Source organism: Phyllostomus discolor, chromosome 12 (genome assembly GCF_004126475.2).
Source record: "Phyllostomus discolor isolate MPI-MPIP mPhyDis1 chromosome 12, mPhyDis1.pri.v3, whole genome shotgun sequence".
Lineage (NCBI taxonomy): Eukaryota > Metazoa > Chordata > Mammalia > Chiroptera > Phyllostomidae > Phyllostomus > Phyllostomus discolor.
The window spans coordinates 33,934,487-33,953,858 of record NC_040914.2 but is presented as its reverse complement, the minus strand read 5'-3'; the positions used below and the strand labels follow the sequence as shown (position 1 = coordinate 33,953,858).

Below are 19,372 nucleotides of genomic sequence, written 5' to 3'. Positions count from 1 at the left end.
TCAGCTCTAGAGGACATCTCCAGGAAGCTCTGACTGGGGCCCCGCCAGCCACTGGCCCCCAGGGGCGATGGACGGACACAGTGTGGGAGTCCAGGGCTGCCCTTCACTGTCCTCGCCCTTCAGGGGGTGCCGAAGGTCCCCTGAGGACATCGGAGTCCCCATTGAAGGGTGGGGACTTCTGGGCGTGACCCCAGCCCTGAAGATAAGAAGAGCTCTCGTGGCCGCCCCACATCCCCGGGCTGGGCACTGCAATGATAAAACCTCACTGTCCTCTGGACTAGGGGACCCCCCAGGCATCTGAGGTTCATTCGAGGTTGAGCCCTGAGGGTCCAGATGTGAGGGTACGAGAGGGGAGTCCGAGGGTCCTGGGGTAAGAGCCGGTCTGGGTCCTTTAGTATGTAAACTTGACTCAGTTGGCGACCTGGGTTCACTGCCAAGCCCCGGGACATCTAATACCCGCCCCCCCCCCCCCCCCCTGCAGAATGCGGAGCCGGGTGCCCTCCTGCATGGTTGCTGCGTGACACGCCCCTCCCCCCTCTCTGGAAGGCCCTGTGCCCCGGAGCGTGCCTGCCCTGGCTGCTGCTCCCAGGCGCTGCGCTGTGAACCTCACGGGGACGGCTGGTCTCCTGACTGCCTGCTGTCGGCCACAGGCTGCTTCAGAAGAGCACGTCCCTGCAGGAGCCACAGGCGCCTGACAGCAGGGCCTGGCCAGGACGCCAGAGACAGGAGGAGCCAGGTCGGACGGCCGGTCGCCTGTGACCCTGCTGGAGTGTGCCGGCCGGTCGGGAGACGCAGAGCACGCAGACCGACTTGTGTGGGGTGGCCCCGAGTTCTGTGTGCACACGCACCCCGTCAGCCATCAGGGATGTGCTTGCGAATACAGCAGGCGTGAAATCAGAAAAGAAAATTAGCTGCTAAAAAACACCAACGTGTTTCGAATAGGCTGAGCCCTGGCCGACGTGGCTCGGTGGGTTGGGCCTTGTCCCGCACACTGAAAAGTCTCGGGTTCGATTCCTGGGCAGGGCACATGTCTAGGTTGTGGGTTTGGTCCCCAAACAGGGTGCGTGCGAGAAGTGGTCGATCAATGTTTCTCTCTCTCCCTCCCTTTCTCCCTCCCTTCCCTTCTCTCTGGAATCAATGTTTGAAAAAGAAATGTTCTTCCAGAAAGGTCACAACAAGCTAGGCCCCTTGCCTATTCACAGTGGCCGTAGCCCAGAAGCAGCTGGGCAGTGGGGCGGCTAGGGTTCTGGGTCCTGGCTCTGTACCCAGACCCAAGCCACCTGACACACCAAACCGCGTCCTCCAAGCACCGCGTGCCTGCAACAGGTGCACAGCACCAAGCCCCGGGTCGCGTTTCTTCTGCCCCACACGCTGGGGGACACGGTTCCCTGGAGACACCAGCTAAGGGGGGTGCCCTCACCGGGAACTCTGCCCGCTTCCCCTGACGTCTGGCCTGAGAGGCACAGACCTGCCCCGCCGAGGACAGCAGACCACGTGGGACCCGTGCGGAGGGGGGCCCACGGTGGCTGGGGCAGACCCTCCCCTTCCCAGCCTGTGACTTCCACGCCAGGCTTATTCATACCCAGACTGCGTGCTGAGCCGCACTCTGAGGCCTGGGAGGGCGGCGAGTTCTCTGCAGGGCTTCACCTGGCGGGGAAGGGCCACCACACCCAAGGTCACGTTCACAACTTCTGCAAGGGCCTCTCCGACAGCTTCCGGTGCGGCCACGGGTGTGTGGCCGGTCCCTTGTTCTGCTGTCTGGCTCTACGGGGCGTGCCAGGGACATCTGAAGTCATCCGCTTTTCGTGAACGCACGCCCAGCTCCACACTGGCAGGAGGGGTGCTGGAAACTCTGAACCCCAGGGCGGCCTCCGGGCCCAGAGCCACCTCGGGAACCTGAAAGCCCCTGAGCCTGACCCTTGTCCTGCCGGCGGGTACAGGGGGCAGAGACGGCAGCACAGGCCTGGCGGGGACCCATTTCTGAGCATGCCCACATGGCGCGGTGAGGCGGCCGAGCAGGCGAGGACTGTGCCCACACTTGGCCAGAGCCCGGACGTGGGCACAGGGTCAGGCACGAGCTGAGCAGGCTCTGGATCCCTGGCCCCCTGGCCGGCCACGTCCACCCCATGAGACCCTGCTGCTGCCACTGCGACCCAACAGGGCCCACGCTTCCCACAAGGGTTGGGCCACCGGGCAGGATGGCTGCTGTCCGTCCATCCGGGCTCTGGGGAAATAGCGCTCCAGTCGGGAGCCGGATGGGCAGGTCACCCACTGGGGGGCACTGGGCGGCATTTCCACGGGGTCCAGGACTCCCCCAGATGTGACCCTCCTGGCAGAGGTGACAAAGGGTGCCTATGAATGGGGGTGTTGCCTGCCGAGGACATGGCACCCCACCCCACCCCACCCCTTGCCCTGCAGTTCGGGGAGGACGCCAAGCCCCGGACGACGCTCAACGCAATGCCAGCAGCAGCAGCCAGGGCCCGTGCGGGGCCACAGGCCCGGCTAGCCACAGCGGTGTGGGCCCCGGGAGGGCTTCCTGGGGCCGGGCGTGGGGGAGCCACGCTTCACGGAGGGGAGAACAGAACCACTCATCCGTGTTCTCAGTGACGTGGGTGACAATTCATCTCTTCTCGGAGCTTTTGTATCTTTCCCAGATTGTCTGCAGCGAACGGGCCCCTTTTCAAGAACAGCAAGTGCGGGTGTGTGCCATGCAAGGCGCTTCTCCTCCCAGAGTGCACCACAGCGGGGCTGACACAGGTGGAGCCTGGGGTCCCCTGTCGCCTCAGCGCAGACCGAGGGAAGGAGGGTGGAGGGTGCCTGCTTGCTTCTGTGGCTCACTCCTCCCGTTCCCAGACTTGCCCCCTCTGCCCCCATGCACCCCCCCACCCTGAATCTGGCTCACAGCTTTGCTAAGACCCCCTTCCCCTCTCCCCACCCACAGGCACCAGGAGTGGCACTTCCCAACCGCCAGGCAGTACTGCGCAGTCTCCGCATAGAAGCTGGTTGCCTTGGTGGCCCTGGCCTCCCAGGCGGCCCCTGGACTTGGCCACAGCAGCCTTCTCCTCAGAAGCCTGCGGGGTCGCCTGCCAATGCCAAAGGTGTTCCAACCCCAACCCCTTGCCCAGCTAACCTGGCCTGCCCCGCCCTCCATCACTCCCACCTACAGGGCTGGGAGCCCTGTCCCCTGCTGTTCCACCCAGGCTGCTGTTCCAGGTGGCGCTGCCCTGACTTCAGAAGCCTGGGACCTGACCAGGCCCCCACCCCGGGCGGTGAGGGTGCAGCGCGGTGGGTGAGGGGTGCGTCTGGGCCCAACGGCTCGGACTCTAAAACTGAAAGTGTCTGAGGCGCAGGTGGTGTTTTCATTTCTTCTTCCAGCTGCAGCTGGCGCCTCTGAAGGAGGAAAGAAGGCCCGGAAGTGAGCCGCTGGGACCACGCGCTGCCGCCTCCTGGGGAGGCTCCTGGGGGGGCTGGGGTGCCGGGGGTGGCACGGGCAGCTGGGGGCCCCCGGCCAGGCAGCCCCCAAGGCTCAGGGACACCAGGGGTCCAGGCCCTGGGACAGCCTCAAGTCATCACGAGGGCACCAGCAGGCCACTGCCAAAGGCAAAGGCCACCAGCCAGGGCACTGAGTGGCCACGTCTAGCAAGTATCCGAGCTGCCGTCGCTTCTAGCTCCCGTTCCGGCCTCCCCGCTTGCTCCCCAGCACACCTGCCAGCGGGGTGGGCGCACGCACAGGTCCGAGCTGCGGCCCTGGCCTGAGAGTGCCGGTGACGGCAGCAATGAGGACCCTCGGGACCCCCTCTGCTGACAGCCCCCGGCCCTGCTGCAGGGACGGGCCTGGGGCGGCCTTGTCTGCCCAGGTAAGGTGGGGGTGGGAGCCCCACCATGGAGTGGAGGGACCCACAGGCCCCTGACGACAAAGGCACCACAGGCCAACGTGAAGGCGTTGGGAGGTGATGGGGGCTGTCTGCCCAGCATGGTGGGGGACCGTCCTAGTCAGCTCAGCCTGTCCCCCGTCCCACCGACGGCGTATCTGACAGGCGGCAGGCATTTCTCCCGCCCAGCTCTGCAGGATGGAAAGTCCAAGATTAAGGCGCTGCCGTGGTCGGGCGCTCTTCCTGGCTCAGGGCCGGAGCCCTATCTCTGTGTCCTCACTTGGAGGACGATGAGGGGGAGGGGACTCTCTGGGACCTTTCATAAGGGCACTAATCCCATCATGAGACCCACCCCCTAGTTGCCTCCCCCAGGCCCCGCCTCCCAACACATCACACTGGGCGTTCAGATCACAGCCCACGAATGTGTGGGGGGGGGCACGAACACTCATAGACTGGAGAGGGGAGCGTCTCCCAAGGCCACCGTCACCCCAGGGAGCCAGCCCTTGGTGCAGAAACCAGTATTTCCCGAGCAGGCGTGGGTGGCCCTGTGCCCCTGGCAGGGGAGACACCAACCGCACTGTGACACGAAGACGGGCCCACAGGAAAAGTGGAGGCGGAGAGGACGGTGGCTGGGTATTTCCCAAAGAAGAGCCACTACAGCCAGCCAACCACGTGCGGACCCAGAGCTCGGTGGCGGGGGCCCTAGATGGGGGGGGGGCCGGCCGGCCCTCCAGGGAGACCGAGGGCAGGCGCCACGCAGGAACCTGGACCCCAGGGTGCTAATTCTGTGCCTAGGAGTCCACAGTGGCGTCCCTGGGCCAGCCTGGCCTTCACCAGGTTCCATCGTCCCCACTGGGAACCCCCCAAATCCTGGGGTGCATGCCCAGGGCCCAGCCCAGGGTGGGCCAGCAAAGCAGAAAATGTTCCTGATTCATTTTCTGTGGTTGGAATTGCCCCTAACATGTGAAACCCAGCCTGCGTTCCTGGGGCCCAGGGGGCTGCTGGCACAGACGGGCAGGCGCATGGCTCTGCCAGGGGCCACAGCACCCGGGTCCCCTGCTGGCCGAAGCGCCTTCCTGCTCGGGGCCCCACCGAGGGCGCACACCCCTCAGGCCCCCTCGCCTTCTCCGCACGGGTGAGCTCCCTGAAGGTGGGCTCCCGGGGGCTTGTGGGAAAAGCTGGGGGTGTCCAAAGGGCATCCACATGGGGCCGCCCCCAGCCTGCCAGGTCAGAAGTCTCTCATGCCCTAGGCCCTCGGAGCAGAAAAGGAGGAAAACCTGCAAGGCCACAGGGACAGAGCCCAGAGCAACGAAGGCCTCGGTGTCCTCCTCCGTCCCAGCAAAGGGGCCAGTCCCCGGGAGGACGTGTGGGCCTCAAAAGCCTGGAAGTTCAGAATCGTCCTCTGGAACAATCGGTCCCAGGAGAGAGAGAGAGAGAGAGAGAGAGAGAGAGAGAGACCGGCCAGCGGGTGCCCAAACTCAGAGCTGTGGGGGGGGAGGGGGTCTCAGAACAGATGCCCACAGCTCTTTCCTTCGTTCAAAACCCGCACTTGGACCCTGCAGGATGCGCCCTGATGCCACGCACTTTAAGAGGGAGGTGAAGGGCAAGCAGAGAGGGGTACAGAGTGCCTGGCGGGCGACCAGCCAGCCTGGAGGGGGGGACACTGTCCTGCTTCCCCGGGGGTGAACAATGCTCAGCAAACAGGACACCCCCAGAAAGAAAGAAACGTCGGGGGCGGGGAGAATCCACACGTGGCCCAACGCTCAGGAAAGCCGTGAGTCCTGCAAACTGGACACAGAAGGCGTGCTGACGCCAGAGAAGCCCCAGGAAGTTGTAAAACAGCAAATGAAGTCCTGAGCAGCGGCGGGGGCGGGGCCGGGGGGTGTCCTGGGCTGCCCACGAGAAGGCGCTCTGACAGTGGCACGAGGGGGCAGCCCAAGCTAGTTTCCTGCAGACGGGATCCCCGTGGGTCTCAGCTGAAGAGGGCCCTGGTGACTGAACCGCCATGGCACCTGGGCCTCCCTGCGGGGGCGAGGGGAGTCGGGGAGTGGGGGAGCGGGGGAGCAGGGGAGCGGGGCGTGGAACCCTCCCTGGAAGACTGCAGGCTTCTGGTTCAACCCAGACCACACCTGGACTCAGAAAGTCCTTCCATCCTTGGCTGGTGTGAGATGTGAACCCAAGGGTCGCTGGTTCGATTCCCAGTCAGGGCACACGCCTGGGTTGCGGGCCAGGTTCCCAGTAGGGGATGTGCGAGAGGCAACCACACATTGGCGTTTCTCTCCCTCCCTTCCCTCGCAAATAACTAACTAAATAAATAAAATCTTTAGAAAAAAGGAAGCTCTTCCATTTTGCATGGAGTCACCGAGCAGGACTGGCACAGCCACTTGAGAGCCACAGGGGAGGAGGAGGAAGAGCTACCCTTGTCACCTCAGGAAGGTGGCACGACCTGGGGACCAGTCCCCTTGGAGTCTTTCATCTCCAGGTTCCATTTCGGCAGCTTCTGCTGTTTAGAGTCTGGTCAAGTATAACTGGCTGGTCCCTGGGAGGCCGAGGTACCTGGTAACAAAGGAGGCTCACCTGGGACGGGCCCACCGCCACCACCGCGGTCTGAGCGCAGCGGCAGGCAGAGGGTCTCCATAGCAACCAGACGCTCTGGCACCTCGCAGCGGCGGCACTGCGGGCTGCGCGGGCTCCAGCTTCGTCCTCTCCTCCCTGCACCTCCCTAGACGGGCCTCTCTGCAGACCCGACTCGGGGAGCAGAGGCGAGGCCACTGCTGGGGCCACGCTGCCTGTGAAGTCACCCCCCACGTGCCCGCCAAGCTGCAGGGCGGCTCTGGGAAGGCCCCCAGGCCTGAGCCAGCACCTGCCTCAGGAAAGCTGTTCTAGCTGCACGCCCACGCCTTTCCTTCCCCTCCGCCTCCCCCCAGGCGCGTTAGCTCGGCCCTTCCCTCTCCTGAGCTCCAAGGGTCCTTCTTCTGCTTCTGTAACTTGTTTCCTGAGCCCACGCAGCCCAGCCGGCTGGCTCGCTTCTACTACCTCTGTGACTTTCTAAAGGAACTCGCTCTGATCGTTGGAGAGAAAAAAACCCAGGAGCTGTGAGCCGCCTGTTTCTTTTCAAAAGAGAAGGCAGCCAAAATGTCTGTTCATTCAGGCGCCCCTGAGCAATCCCGCCGTGGGTGGGGTTCTGCCGCAGCAGGTGAGACACCCAGACACGCGCACCACCCACAGACACATGCGCACACACACATCACATGTATATATCACCCCCACATACGACACACACACGCATTGCCCGCCATGAGCGCATCATGTCACACGCACTGCGCATGCGCACGCTCCTGTCTATCAGCGGTCAGCAGGCTCGGAGCTGCGTTGCAGGTGAGAACCAGGAGCCGGGCTCACGGGGTGCTCCCTCCGAGCCAGGGGTCCTCGTCCACGTAAAAGTAAAGTCACACACACACGCACACACACAGAATCGAATTCTATATCCATCCTTGACAGGGGTTCCTTCGGAAGGGAGGCCGGAGGACAAGGAGGCTGCCTAGTGCTTGCTGGGAAAACCCGGGCAGGCTGGGAGGCCTAGCCCGTGAACAAGGGACACCAGGGACTCCTCCCAAAATGAAGGCCACAGGTGTGGGCACTCCCTTCCGTGATGGGAGGCGGGCCCTGCCACACAGCAGGGGCAGAGCTGCAGCAGGAAGGCGCTGGCCACACAGGAGCATGTGGTGGTGGCCGGGAGGGTGGGCCCAAGAGGCAACCCTGCCCCCAACGTGTGCTGCTGCGGCCTGTCCCTGTGGAGGAAGGGAAGGGACCCAAGGGGCCCCGCACACCCACGAGGAAGACAGGACCCTGATATAGGCCTGGCTGTCACTCTGCAGAGCCCCTTAAAGGACAACCCCACCTCCCCATCGCCCCACCCCCACCAGGGCTGCCTGGTCAGCGCTGCCGGTGATAAAATGCATGAAGTCAGCTTTCTGGTACAGGTGGCTCTGTACCAGGTAACGTACAGGTGAACAGAGCCGGGAAGCCCAGGGACACCCCAGGGGACGGGAAAGGCCTGAGTGGGGACCTGCAGGCTAAACTCCAAGGCACCCACTCACAGGTGCCACCACGCCCGCCTGGCCTGGTCCCCTCTCAGGTTGGGGCCCTCTCCCTGTGGTGGCTGCCAGGGCGGCGGCAGGCGGAGGGCACGGCCAGCTCGAGCTGCCCACAGGAGCTTTCCGTTTGACAGCGAGCACAGCGACGTGTCACCTTGTATGGAGGTGTAAAATGAGTTGCCACCTTGGCCTCCCAGGAGGATGAGCCCCAGGTAGGGAGAGCGCCCTTTGGCCTCAGACAGACCTGCTGGCCAGACGACTTCCAGAGCTCCAGTTATGGGGACCTGAACCCCGCCAGATAAAAGAGGCACCTCCTGCACATTTCCCACGGGGCGTAACCTCAAAGCCAATCTGATCCTGGACGGGTGTGTTTACACCTGTGCCCTGGCCCACGCTCCCACCTGGTGCTAGGGGTCAGCATGAGGACCCTCTGTGCGGCCCCGCCCTGCCCACCAGGGTCTTGCCACAGTTTGAGAGAACACGTCAATGAATCGTGGGAAGGGAAGACACACCCCTCCTGCGGGAACTATAAATGTGTATTAAGAAATTCTAGGAACTGGGTCAGGCATTTCGGTACCACAGCCGCTCTGGCTAATTTTTAAAAAAAATGAAAATAGAACCCCATCCCAGAAACTCAACACAATGAGAACTTCGCTTGCCACCAGCGCTTGCAGCCCCGGCTCTGTCGGTTGCCAAGGTGACCCAATGTTTACCTCTCCTTCTGCTCCGTGGGAGGAGGATGCTGGCTGACCAGGAACAGCCACCAGGCCGCCTCCGCCATCCAGCACCCCGCGGGCAGGCTGCCAGGGCATCCCCCAAGGAGGAAGCCGCCCCGCCCCCGCCGGGTCTCCCGGGCTCAGCCCGGGCTGCAGCACAAAGGAGAGGTGTCGTCACGGGCTCCCAGAGGGCCCACCCCAGGCTGGTCCTGAGGGCTCGACACCCTGAAGGCAGGTTGAAAAAAAAAGCGTGCTGAGCTCCCAGAGTGCCAGGAAGGGGAGGAGGAGGAAAGAGAGGGGGAGGGGTAGAAGAGAGGAGGAAGAAGAGGAGGGGGAGGAAGGAGGAAGAGGGGGAGGAGGAGAAGGGGCGGAAGGGGGAGGGGGGAGGGTGCATCAAGCTGAACCCTCAGCTGAGCAAACAAAAGCTCAGCTAGGTCTCTCCCTGGCCAGGGCCCTACCCCACACCACACTGCTGCCCTGGTCTGGGGCAGGAGGCCTGGCCTCACTGGGGACAAGGAATGTGCGCCCCCAGCTCTGCCCTGGGTCCCCGCTCCACCCTGAAGGCCAGCCTGGCCGGCGCAGCTGGACACACCCAGCTCCTTTGTGCTCAGCCGGGTCGCCAGCCCCACGGGGGGTCGTACAGAAACGACATCTCTGTGCCACCTGGCCAGACGCCTGTGGCTGGCTGCCATCCAAAGCAGCAACCGTCCTGAGCTCCGGCGGGTGGCTGACCACGTGCGTGCACACACACTCACACTTAGGGCAGACGGTGAAACTGCATTTCCCGGTGATGAAAGGTGGCCATCTGCCCTTCCCAGAAAACCCCCTGGTGCCCGAGGCCGAGCGGCGAGGTAATTTTAGGAAATGGCACTGGCCACGCAAGCAGACCTCAGACTGCGGGCCTGCAAGGAGCACGCAGGCCTGCTGGGCCTGGACAGGCGCAGACACGGCCCAGGCCCCACCCGCCCGGCCGTGGGCTACCCAGCCTCTGGGCGGGAGAGGACCGGGGTGGGAAGAGGACGCTGGGCAGTGAGTCAGGGAAGCAGACGGCCAGGGCGCGTAAACTAGGGCCTGCTGAGTGACCACACTGCCTGCTGCTTCTCACACAGCGGAGATCAGTATCAGCGGCAACTGGGTAACGAATTCACATTTAATCCTCCCCTTCGGCGAAAGTGTGTTGGGGTCGGTTACTGCTAGGATGCCAGGGGGGCACTCACGGTGCCAACTCCCAGCTCCCAGACGCTGTCCTCCGTCCCGGACGTGGCTTTGGGGCCACTCACCCGCCAACGGCCCAGGCAAAACATCACTCCGTGCCAAGGACACGCCTGGGGCCCTGGGCCTCGGCTCCTCCCTCCGAACGGGCCAAGGGCTGAGGTTCAAGCGCGCCTCTTCTGTTTCCTCTCTTTCCCAAGACCTCCTTGCAAAACCCTGTACTCTCGATCAGCCATTAACTTTAGCTTCTCTCTCTAGCCCTAAACCCAGTTCTTTATCCTTTTTTTTTTAATGAGCATGTATGCAATAAGACAGAGTTGGACACAAGTGGAGAGTCTCAGAGGAGGAATTTTCGGGGTTAGGTCCTGCAGCTACAGAGGGGAAGGACCTCAGGGCTGTTTAACCTACGTGGGTGAGGAGGCCCCATCCTGGGCCCTGGACCACCCACCGGGCTGCCCAGCCATCGCCTTGCTGGCTGACCCCCTGCACGTCTGCATGGAGGCCCTGGGTGGAAGGCAGGAAGCCCCCTGGGCTCCTGCGAGCCCACCTAGCCTCCTTCCACGCCCCTGCTCCTTTCTGAGACAGGAGACCAGCCCAGGCACAGACCCTGAAAGCTCTTCACGATGCACCCCAGGCCCTGAGGGGGCAGGTCTGTGCACTGTGCTGGGGAACCACGGGTCCCCTGCCTGTGCAGGGAGGCCACACCCCGGTGGCAGCGGCACGGGCACATTTAATCTGAGGCGTCAGGCCTCAGCGCTTTTGCAAGCAGGTCACCTTGGGACAGCCTGGCCAACGGCCACAGAGTGTGGCCAAGTTCCTGGTTAGCAAGTGTGTTCGTGGGGTGAACTTCAACAAGGAGAAGGACACACGGGGCCCCCAACACAGACACACCCCCAAAGGAAAGCCCCCCGCCCGTGTGGTCGCTGTTTCGCTTGTGCAGAATGATGTCGAAGCTGCGCCCCTCCCCCCACGCTCACTACGCCCAGCAGTGAGCAAGGAGGGCACCCGGGCCGGATCAGGAGGGGACCAGGAGCAGGTGGGAGACACACCACACTGAGCTGGTGGGGGGGGGGAGCCCAGGGTGGACCCTAAGATCTAAAGCAGAACAAAAGACCCGGAAGTCTCGGAGTCCCCACAGGCACGTTCCAGGTGTGCGTGTTCGGTTCAGCCACAACCGTGAGCGAGAAGACACCACGTGTGCGTGGGCGTGAGTGCCCGGATGGCGGAGCTTTGGGTTGGGCGAGGATTCCTGTCTTAGGTGAAGTGCCCGGTGTCAGGTTACTGCCAACGGAGTAAAACGTTAGCACCCCAGCCTCCAGTATAGTGACCCGGAGCGCTGCCCGCCGGCGCCCGCCCGCACCCGCCCCACCCCAGTCCCAGCCCGGCGGCCGCCTCCCAACTGCCAAGCGGGAGAGAACACTCAGAAGTTTATTACCATCGTGACGGGAAGTTGAAGTTTCGAGAAAATAATCCCAACTGGGGCTGCGGAGGGGAAGAAAAACAGGCTCAGGTGTGTGGGTTTAGACCAAGGGTTTTTTTTTTTTTTCCTGGGAAAACATGAAAAGACCCACCAGGATCTTTCTGGTGTCACGGGCTGCGGGCCCCACCCAGGCCTGGGAGACGGTCACCTGTGGCCACAGGGCCAGCGCCTGGGTGGGCTGAGCAGGCGCACACCCAGCCTGCCTTCCCAGCTGCCTGTAAACACCACCCCGGAAACACTTTCATCTGCAGTGAAATGAGGGTGTCTGTCGCGTTGGTTTGGGGGAGGGGACACCTCAGACTCGCCCTTGACTTCAAGGAGATTCCCACCAGCAGGATGTGGAAAACCCAGCCCCGGGCCCGGTACGTGCAGGTGGGAGAGGAAGCAGAGGTCCCCCGGGTGGGCCGGACGGAAGCGGAATATCCACAGAACAGACGCAGCACCTACCGAGGGCACCGCCCCTGGCGCAGAAGCACCCCGGCCCTCCAAAAGCCACACACGGCCTCCGAGTGTCACCCCACAAGTTACTCATTAATCGCCAAGAGGAGAGTGTGACTTCTGAGTGGAGAAACCTGGCAGACGCCACCTTCGCCACGTGATCCAGCCACGGGCCGACCGGCCCCACGTGTCCTGTCCCTGCCGCCACCGGGCATGGAAGGGATATGGCGGTGTCCCTGTGGTGCTTTTGACCCCAGACTGTTTGAACTGGACCTAGTTGTGAAAAAACGATCAGACTCGTCCAGGCTGTGGGACATTCTGTGAGACAACTGTCCTGGATCCCTCAAAGGCCAACGCAACGAAAGAGGAAGGACCGACTATTCCAGATTAAATGGAATGAGAAGAGAGGGGGACCCAATGCAACGTGTGATTAAGTGGGTCCTGGATCCTGCATGGCTCACTTGGGGGTCGTCAGGGAAACGGGGTGTGGACTGTGGATTGGAAAATACGTAATATTTAAAGAGAGAGGAGAGGCGGGGAAGGCAGAAAGCACAGTGTTTAGAGAGAAGGAGGACGAGGAGGAAAGAGTGACCCGACATTCACTGAGGGATCGAGAAGAGTCTACGAGTGTCCGCTGTACTGTCATTCCCTCCATCGTATGTCGGACGTAATAGAAACCTGCAGGGGAGGCAGAGGGCTGGGGACACGCAGGCTGCTAATACAGGCCTTGCGCACCTGGAACACAGGTGTGGCGGGAAGGCACAGTGGATGCACCGAAACCCAGACGTGTAGCTGCCCAGGCACAAATCCCAGCTCCCGCCTCATCTGTTGTGTGACCTTGGGCATATTTCTTAACCCATCTGAGCTTCAGCATCCTTATTGGAAAACTAGGAATAAGAAGGGTGCCCTCGCTGGTGTAGCTCAGTGCATTGAGCGAGGGCTGCGAACCAAAGAGTCGCAGGTTCGATTCCCTGTCAGGGCATATGCCTGGGTTGCAGGCCAGGTCCCCAGTGGGGGCCATGTGAGAGGCAACCACACGTTTATGTTTCTCTCCCTCCCTTCCCCTCTCTCTAAATAAATAAATAAACAAAAAGAAGGGTGCCTATTCCCTAGGGCCCTGGGGGTGGGACTGAAGGGCTTGGTATAAACCATGTCCACAGAACAAAGCCTGGTCCCCAGCAGGCAGTATGGACGCATGGCATATGACCGACGGAAAGAGCTGAGTTTGTCATTCTACCAATTTTTATTTAAAAAACTATTTGTCACGGCCTTCTTAAAGCACAAACGGGACACACCTTAACAGTCCCCTGATACCCGGTGCTCACTGTTAAGAAGTGAACTGCTCCCCTGTACCCCAGCCCCGCTTTCAGCCAGGGGGGAGGGGGAGGGGTGGAGAGAGCTGTCTCACCAGGCCCTGCCCTGTGCCAGCTGTGCGGGGGTTGGGAGGGGGGCCGCCACCCCGAACTGCTGCGGGGGCGGAGCCCTCACCAGGGCTGGGCCCAGGGGAAGCCAAGAAAAGCCGGCAGGACAGCAGGTCGTGAGGCCTGAGAGAGGAACGGGTGGAGAGCCGTTTGGTTGGTGCCGCTTGATGCTCTCAAACGCTCGAATGAGAACCCGGAGAAGTTTAAAAAGTGGGAGAGGCCGCGACGCCGCCGGAGCCTCAGCAGTGGGGAGACAAAGAACATCTATTTCCTTAAAAAAAAAAGCCATGAGTCTTTTCTTTTAGATTTTATTTATTTATTTTAGGGGAAGGGAGCGTAAAAGGGAGAGAAACATCAATGTGTGGTTGCCTCTCACGTGCCTGCTACTGGGGATTTGGCCTGCAACCCAGGCATGGGCCCTGACTGGGAATCAAACCGGCAACTCTTTTTGGTTCCCAGCCCAAGCTCAACCCACTGAGCCACACCAGCCAGGGTTCATGTGTCTTTTTAAATGCTCTCGACACTACTGTCAACACCACCAGGTCTCAGTCCTACAGAAATGACAGGAGGTACACCAAGTCCACTGTGCCCAGGCTTACAGAGAAAGGCAATATGGCCATACTTTCAACAGTAAGAGAGGCTGCGTAGTTACAATAGAGCCCCCTAGCCGCCCCTCGGAGCACTATACAGCCAGGAAAAAGGGAGCCAGTGCCTCATTAAGCAAACACACAGAAGGCGAAGACAGAAATGTGTTTGCTAGGGTCCTACACAAGTGTTTTATTTTGTTGTTGTTGTTGTTGTTGTTTTAATCCTCACTAGAAGACATTTTTCCATTGCTTTTTAGAGAGAGAGGAAGGAAAAGAGAGAAGTATCGATTGGTTGCCTCCCATACACACCCGGACTGGGGATCGAACCTGCAACCTTTCAGTGTATGGGACGACGCTTTAACCCACTGAGCCACCATGACAAGGAGTTTGCAAATGCCCACGTGGAGGCACCCCCATGCAAGCAAACCCATCGGGAGGTCTGGAAGGAGTCAGGCTGACACGGGGCGCAGTGGTAGGCCAGGGGAGGGGAAGACTTGCACACTCTGTCCGCACACTTCTGCATTGTTTGAAGAGTTTCACAACGGGGCCGCCGGCAGCCTGGGACCGTGTGGGAGAGGGGCGGGAGCCGGCGGCCTGGATGTGCCCCAGACAAAGTGCTGGCCCCTGGCCAGCCCGGCTCTGCCCCGCGAGCGAGAGATCCCACCCTCACCCTGCACTCTGACGGGCTGCCTTTCCGAGGCTGCTGCGAGGGGTCCTGCGGGCTTGTGTGTGTGTCGGGGGGGGTGGGGTGGCCTCAATACCCTGCCCCGGCCACCCCTGTCACGATGGAACCCCTCACTCAGTGGGTAAAGACGAGTTTCAGACGGACTCCACCCAAACTCGAACAGGAAATGGCTGAGAGAATGCAACTTTACTCTGCTTCCCGCCCCCACCCCAAACCCCAAACGAGGCAGGTGACCAAGACGGTGTCTGAGGGTCTGCCCGCAGGGCAGGGGGGGAGCTGTCTTTCCGGCCAGACCCGCCCCCCCCCAGAGCTGCTGAGGTGGGCAGCGTGCAAGGGGATGTATGTTTTGGTGCCCTGGCAACGGAGGGGAAACAGGCACAGAGGCATCCTGAAAACAATTCTTTGTGGAGACGGACAGGGAGAAATGCAGAGGTCGAGTCTCTGCCAAGAAGGGCTCCGTGGCCATTCGGCTGGGGGTCCACCACTCCAGACCACAAGCAGGGGTCTCCGGATACAGGGCCTAGGGAGCTCAGGGGGACAGGTCTGCCCTGCCAGGGTCCCGGCCTTTCCTTCTCTACAAGTCTCTGAATTTTTGCAGCAAAGCCCTCCAGCCTCCAGGCAAATCTGCTCCTGGTCTTGCTACTCCCCACAGCCAGGCTTAGCAGACTTCCCAGGCCTGGGCTTGGGACCTCGGCATCAACCACACACAAAGTTGCTTCAGTTCCAAAGACATTCGTGTTTTTGTTTTATCAGGCGTCTTAGCGAAAGTGGTTTTGCAATTCATCCCCCCGTCATAAGATTGCTATGGGGCTGGGGGGTCCCTCGTGGAGTAGAACGGCCGGGCATGACCTAAACCACTGCCTACAGAGACCTCCCCTCCCCCAGAACGCTACTGGCGGCCCACAAGCCAAATCCCCGACTCCGAGGTGGCGGGGTCCGCTGCTCCTGTCTTCCCTGAGTGGCTCGGCCTCTCGGCCACCCCCTGCAGCCAGCTGGTCTGTCCTCTCCTTTCTGCGGCCAGCCTCTGCCTCCTCTGAACACCAGTTAGGAGTGCGTGGCACTCCTGAGCTAGGGCTGGAAACCGGCTTCCACTTCTGCAGGTGCCCCAGGCGGGAGGCAGCCCCTTGGTTCGGATGAAGGTCGGTCTCCGAGACCTGGGAAGGTGCACTGCCAAGGGCCCCACCGGGAACCTGTGCGCTCCCGACGTGGAGTTCCGCCGCTGCGCGCGGGGTGGGGACTGGAGTTTCTGCACACCTGAAGGGTGGGGCCGGCTCCCTGCGGCGTCGGTTCCCTCCTCTCCCTCCCACCTTGGGTTTCCAGGCACCCCCAAGAAACGAACTAGACTCTGACTCCCAGCCCACTTGGAGAGGTGCGGGTTCCTGGCGCCCTGTTCCAATCGTCTAGCCAAACAAAGCCTGGACGCCGGCGGGGGCTGAGGGCAGCCAACTCCGAAGCCATCCTCCGCTTGAAGACCCGCAGCCCCGCCGGCCCCGCCCCTCAGCCCCTCCCCAGTTCTGGAACCCAGCGGCCCCGCGGGAGGCCACAGTGAATTTGCGCGCAAAAAGATTTCCTAATCACCAAGTCCCTAGCTCAGCAGGGGCCTCGCCCCCCAAAGCCGTCCTCAGCCCCAACCACGCCCCAGGCGCTCGCCCCGCGCCCGAGGCTTGGGGTCCGTGGGCCGCGTTACCTAGCGGGGTCCCGCCCTCATGGTCACACCCACCATCGCAGTGACGTCCCCAACCTGAACCAACACCCCTTCACGAATCCCAGCCCCCACCTCGGTCCACACACCCTGAATTCTGACTCAGAATGCCGAGAAATGTCCTCCTTCGCCCTGGACTCCACCACCTGCCACGCGGTTTGGGGCGTCGGGTCCAGAGACTCGGGGGCAGCCCTCTGAGGGGAAGGCTCTTCCGAGATCCCCGGTCCTGGACGCCTGCAGATCTCGGATGCGCTCAGTACCAATTTAATCGAGAGAAGGCTGCAATTTTTAAACCAGTTTTTCAGTCATCTTGGGCACTGTTTCACAAATGAGAAGACTAAATCTTTGGTAACAAGGGAACATCGTAAGTGTAGGGATTTTTTAACTTGCCCCAAATATGGAAGAGTTAAGTGACATCGGAGGGTTCACGTGAGCTCAGAGGAAATACAGGATTCTCAAACCAAACGGGGGTAGAAGGTTGCCATTTATTAAAATGTTTTTTTCTCCTCCCACTTTTGTGTTTAAGAAACGACCAACCACAGACGAATCAACTAGCAGGTCCAGGGCCCGCGGGATGGGAAGTGACGCCCCTGGGTCGTAGGGCGGGCGGCGGTGCACGGACCCCAGGCCGCCGGCTCCCGCCTGCCGCCCCGGTGCAGGTGCCCGGCGCCCGCATCCGACCCGGGCAGGTGAGTGCAGGGCCGGGAAGCCGGCTGCGCAGACGGACAAGCAGGGGGGCAGGGCACTCCTTTCTAGAGAAAGCGCGGCCCCACCAAGGAGCCCCTTGGGTCGGGCGTGCCCCCGCTGGCCGGATAGGCGAGGCTCCCACAAAGAGCCGCGGACAGGGAACCAGGACCGCCCCCCGCGTCCGCCGCCGCAAGCTCTGGTTTCGACAAATTAAACCTTAGAGCGCTGTAAAAATTACAGGAAGAGGAGAGCGAAGAATGTGCCGAGTGGCTAGAGGGAGCGCTGTCCCCGCGTGAACTTCGCCCGCCGCGCGCCTAGCCCTGCCGGCCCCGCCCCTCCCGAGAGCGCGCGGGGGCGGCGAGGGAGGGACCGCGGCGAGGGCACCCCCTCCCTCGCGGCTCCGGGGTGCCGCGGCCGCCCATCTCTCCGATCGGCCCCCGCGGCCCCCACCGAGCTCGCCCGCACCTGCCCGCGCCGTCCCCGGGTCTGGGCGGGGTCCCCGCCCCCAACCCAGATGACGACATCCGCCCCCGCGGCCCCGCCTGAGAGCGCCCCGGGAGGGGGCGTGCCCGGCGGGGGCGCGGTCGCTTGGCGGGTGCCGGCTCCCAGCGCAGGGACCCGCCTCGCGCGGCGCGCGGGGCCGACCACAGGACCCAGTGACGGGGGAAGGGGCGAGGCCCCGACCGTTCCCCGCCCGACCGCCCTAGAGCCCGGCCGGCGGCCCGGGGGCGTGGCCCGGTGGCTGGCACTGGCCCCTGTCCGCGCGCTCCGGGTGCCCGGGCCGCCCCACTGACCTGTGTGAGTTCTCAGGTGCGCCTTGAGGTGTGAGGATTTCCCGTAAACTTTCTCGCAGCCCGCGTAGTGGCACTTGTGCTTTCTCTGTGGGGACTCGAGGTCGGAGCGACTTCGGCCCCGCCGACCCCTTTGTCTGAGGCCGGGCTCGCCGCTCCCCGCGGGCCCCGGCTCCCGGTCTGCCTCCAACGCCGCCTCGGGCTCGGGCTCGCTCCACGCGGGGCTGAGGGGCGCGGCCGCCGCGGCTTCGCCGCCGGGGGAGGCGGGCTCGGGGACCGGGGGAGACGCGGGCGGCAGACGGCAGGGGGTCCTCGCCTTCCGGGCCGCGGCGCCCTCTCTGCGCTCCGCCGGGGCGGGCGCCGGTGCTTGCTGGTTTAGGTCCGCCAGGATCCGCGCCACCACGAAGAGCGAGGCGCTGTCCTTGCCGTCGCGGCGATCCTCGACGTGGGGCAGCGTGGCGGCGACAGCGGCGGCCGCGCCCTCGGGTCCAGGCTCCGGCCCCTCCCTCGGCCCGTGCACTACCGCGCGGCTCGACATGGACACGAGGCACTCGGCGGCGAAGTGGTCCACATAGGCGGCGGCTGCCATGCTGCGGGCTCCGGCCGGCGTGCCGGCGGCGCTGCTAGTCGCTGCGAGTCGTCAGCGGTGCATCCGCACCCACAGCCTCCGGAGAGCGGGCGGGGGGGCGGGGGCGCGGCGTGCCCTCTCCGCGGGCTGGGCTGGGCGCGCAGCCGCCTCTGCCGTCACCCGCGCGGCTCCGCGTCCACGAGGCGCCCGCCCGGCGGGGCACCGAAGAGTGAGCGCATGGGCTGGTGGCGCAAACCAGTGGGGTCCCGGTACGGCGTCAGGGGTGGCCTGTCCTAAGGATGCCGAGCGGCGACGTTAGGGACGACCGCGCCAAGTCCCGGCCGCAGCCTCGCCGCGCATTGTGGCAGGCGGGACAGTCGCCGTGCGCGCCGCGGCTCGGTGTGGGCGGACCGGCCCCGGGGGTGGGCGGGGCCGGGGCCACATCTGGACCCGACGTCAGCCCCCAGCCACATCCTGGAGGCGCAGGTTACAGGCGGCGGCCGCCGCGGGGAGCTGCGCGCGCGGAGGGGGCGGGGATCCTGGAGCGCGCACCCGCAAGATAGAGAGGTCGCGCGCGCGCGCCTGGAGAGGGGGGCGTAACCAAGGTCAGACGCAGGCCCCATTGGTCCGTGGGTCCGCGGCCGGACCAATCCGGACCGCAAGAGGAGCCTACTCCGCCTCGGGGACTGCGCGCGACAATGGGCGTGCCCCCTCCCTGGGCTGGAGGAGGGGCGGAAATTAAAGCTGCGAGTCGGGCACGCTGACGCACGTCGCCCGAAGGCGGTGGGCCGGGGCGGGGCCGCTGCCAGCCCTCCCCCGCCGCGGGGACCCCGCGGGGTATTTTCCTGCCAGACCTTTTGTACTGTGACAGCCTGGAACCACGGTGTGGAGGCGAGCGCCGGGGAGGGCGCCCCTTTGTCCCTCCAGCCCCTCCCGCGAGGGGCGCCGAGGGTGGGTGCGCCTCCCCAGGGCTCGCCTCCGCTCCTCTCTCCCCTCCACTGCGAGGTTTGCACCGCGAGGAGGCGTGTCCGCTCCGGCCGAGTGCTGGGCTGTCGGCCGCGCCTGGGGGCGGAACGACTGCCGCCGCACCCACCACAGCCCGGCTCCTGGAGGGCC

At 63.5% G+C, this 19,372-nt stretch overlaps 1 protein-coding gene across 1 annotated transcript in view; it reads right to left on the bottom strand.

Moving 5' to 3' along the window:
• The window catches only part of KLF13 (Kruppel like factor 13), a 38,758-nt gene extending 19,990 nt beyond the window's left edge, over positions 1–18,768 (bottom strand). Inside the window, exon 1 of the mRNA XM_028502369.2 lies at positions 17,692–18,768. Within this exon, the coding sequence (XP_028358170.1) occupies positions 17,692–18,277 (586 nt within the window). The 5' untranslated portion in view covers positions 18,278–18,768. The remainder of the gene's footprint in view (positions 1–17,691) is intronic.
• Positions 18,769–19,372: the final 604 nt, after the last annotated feature.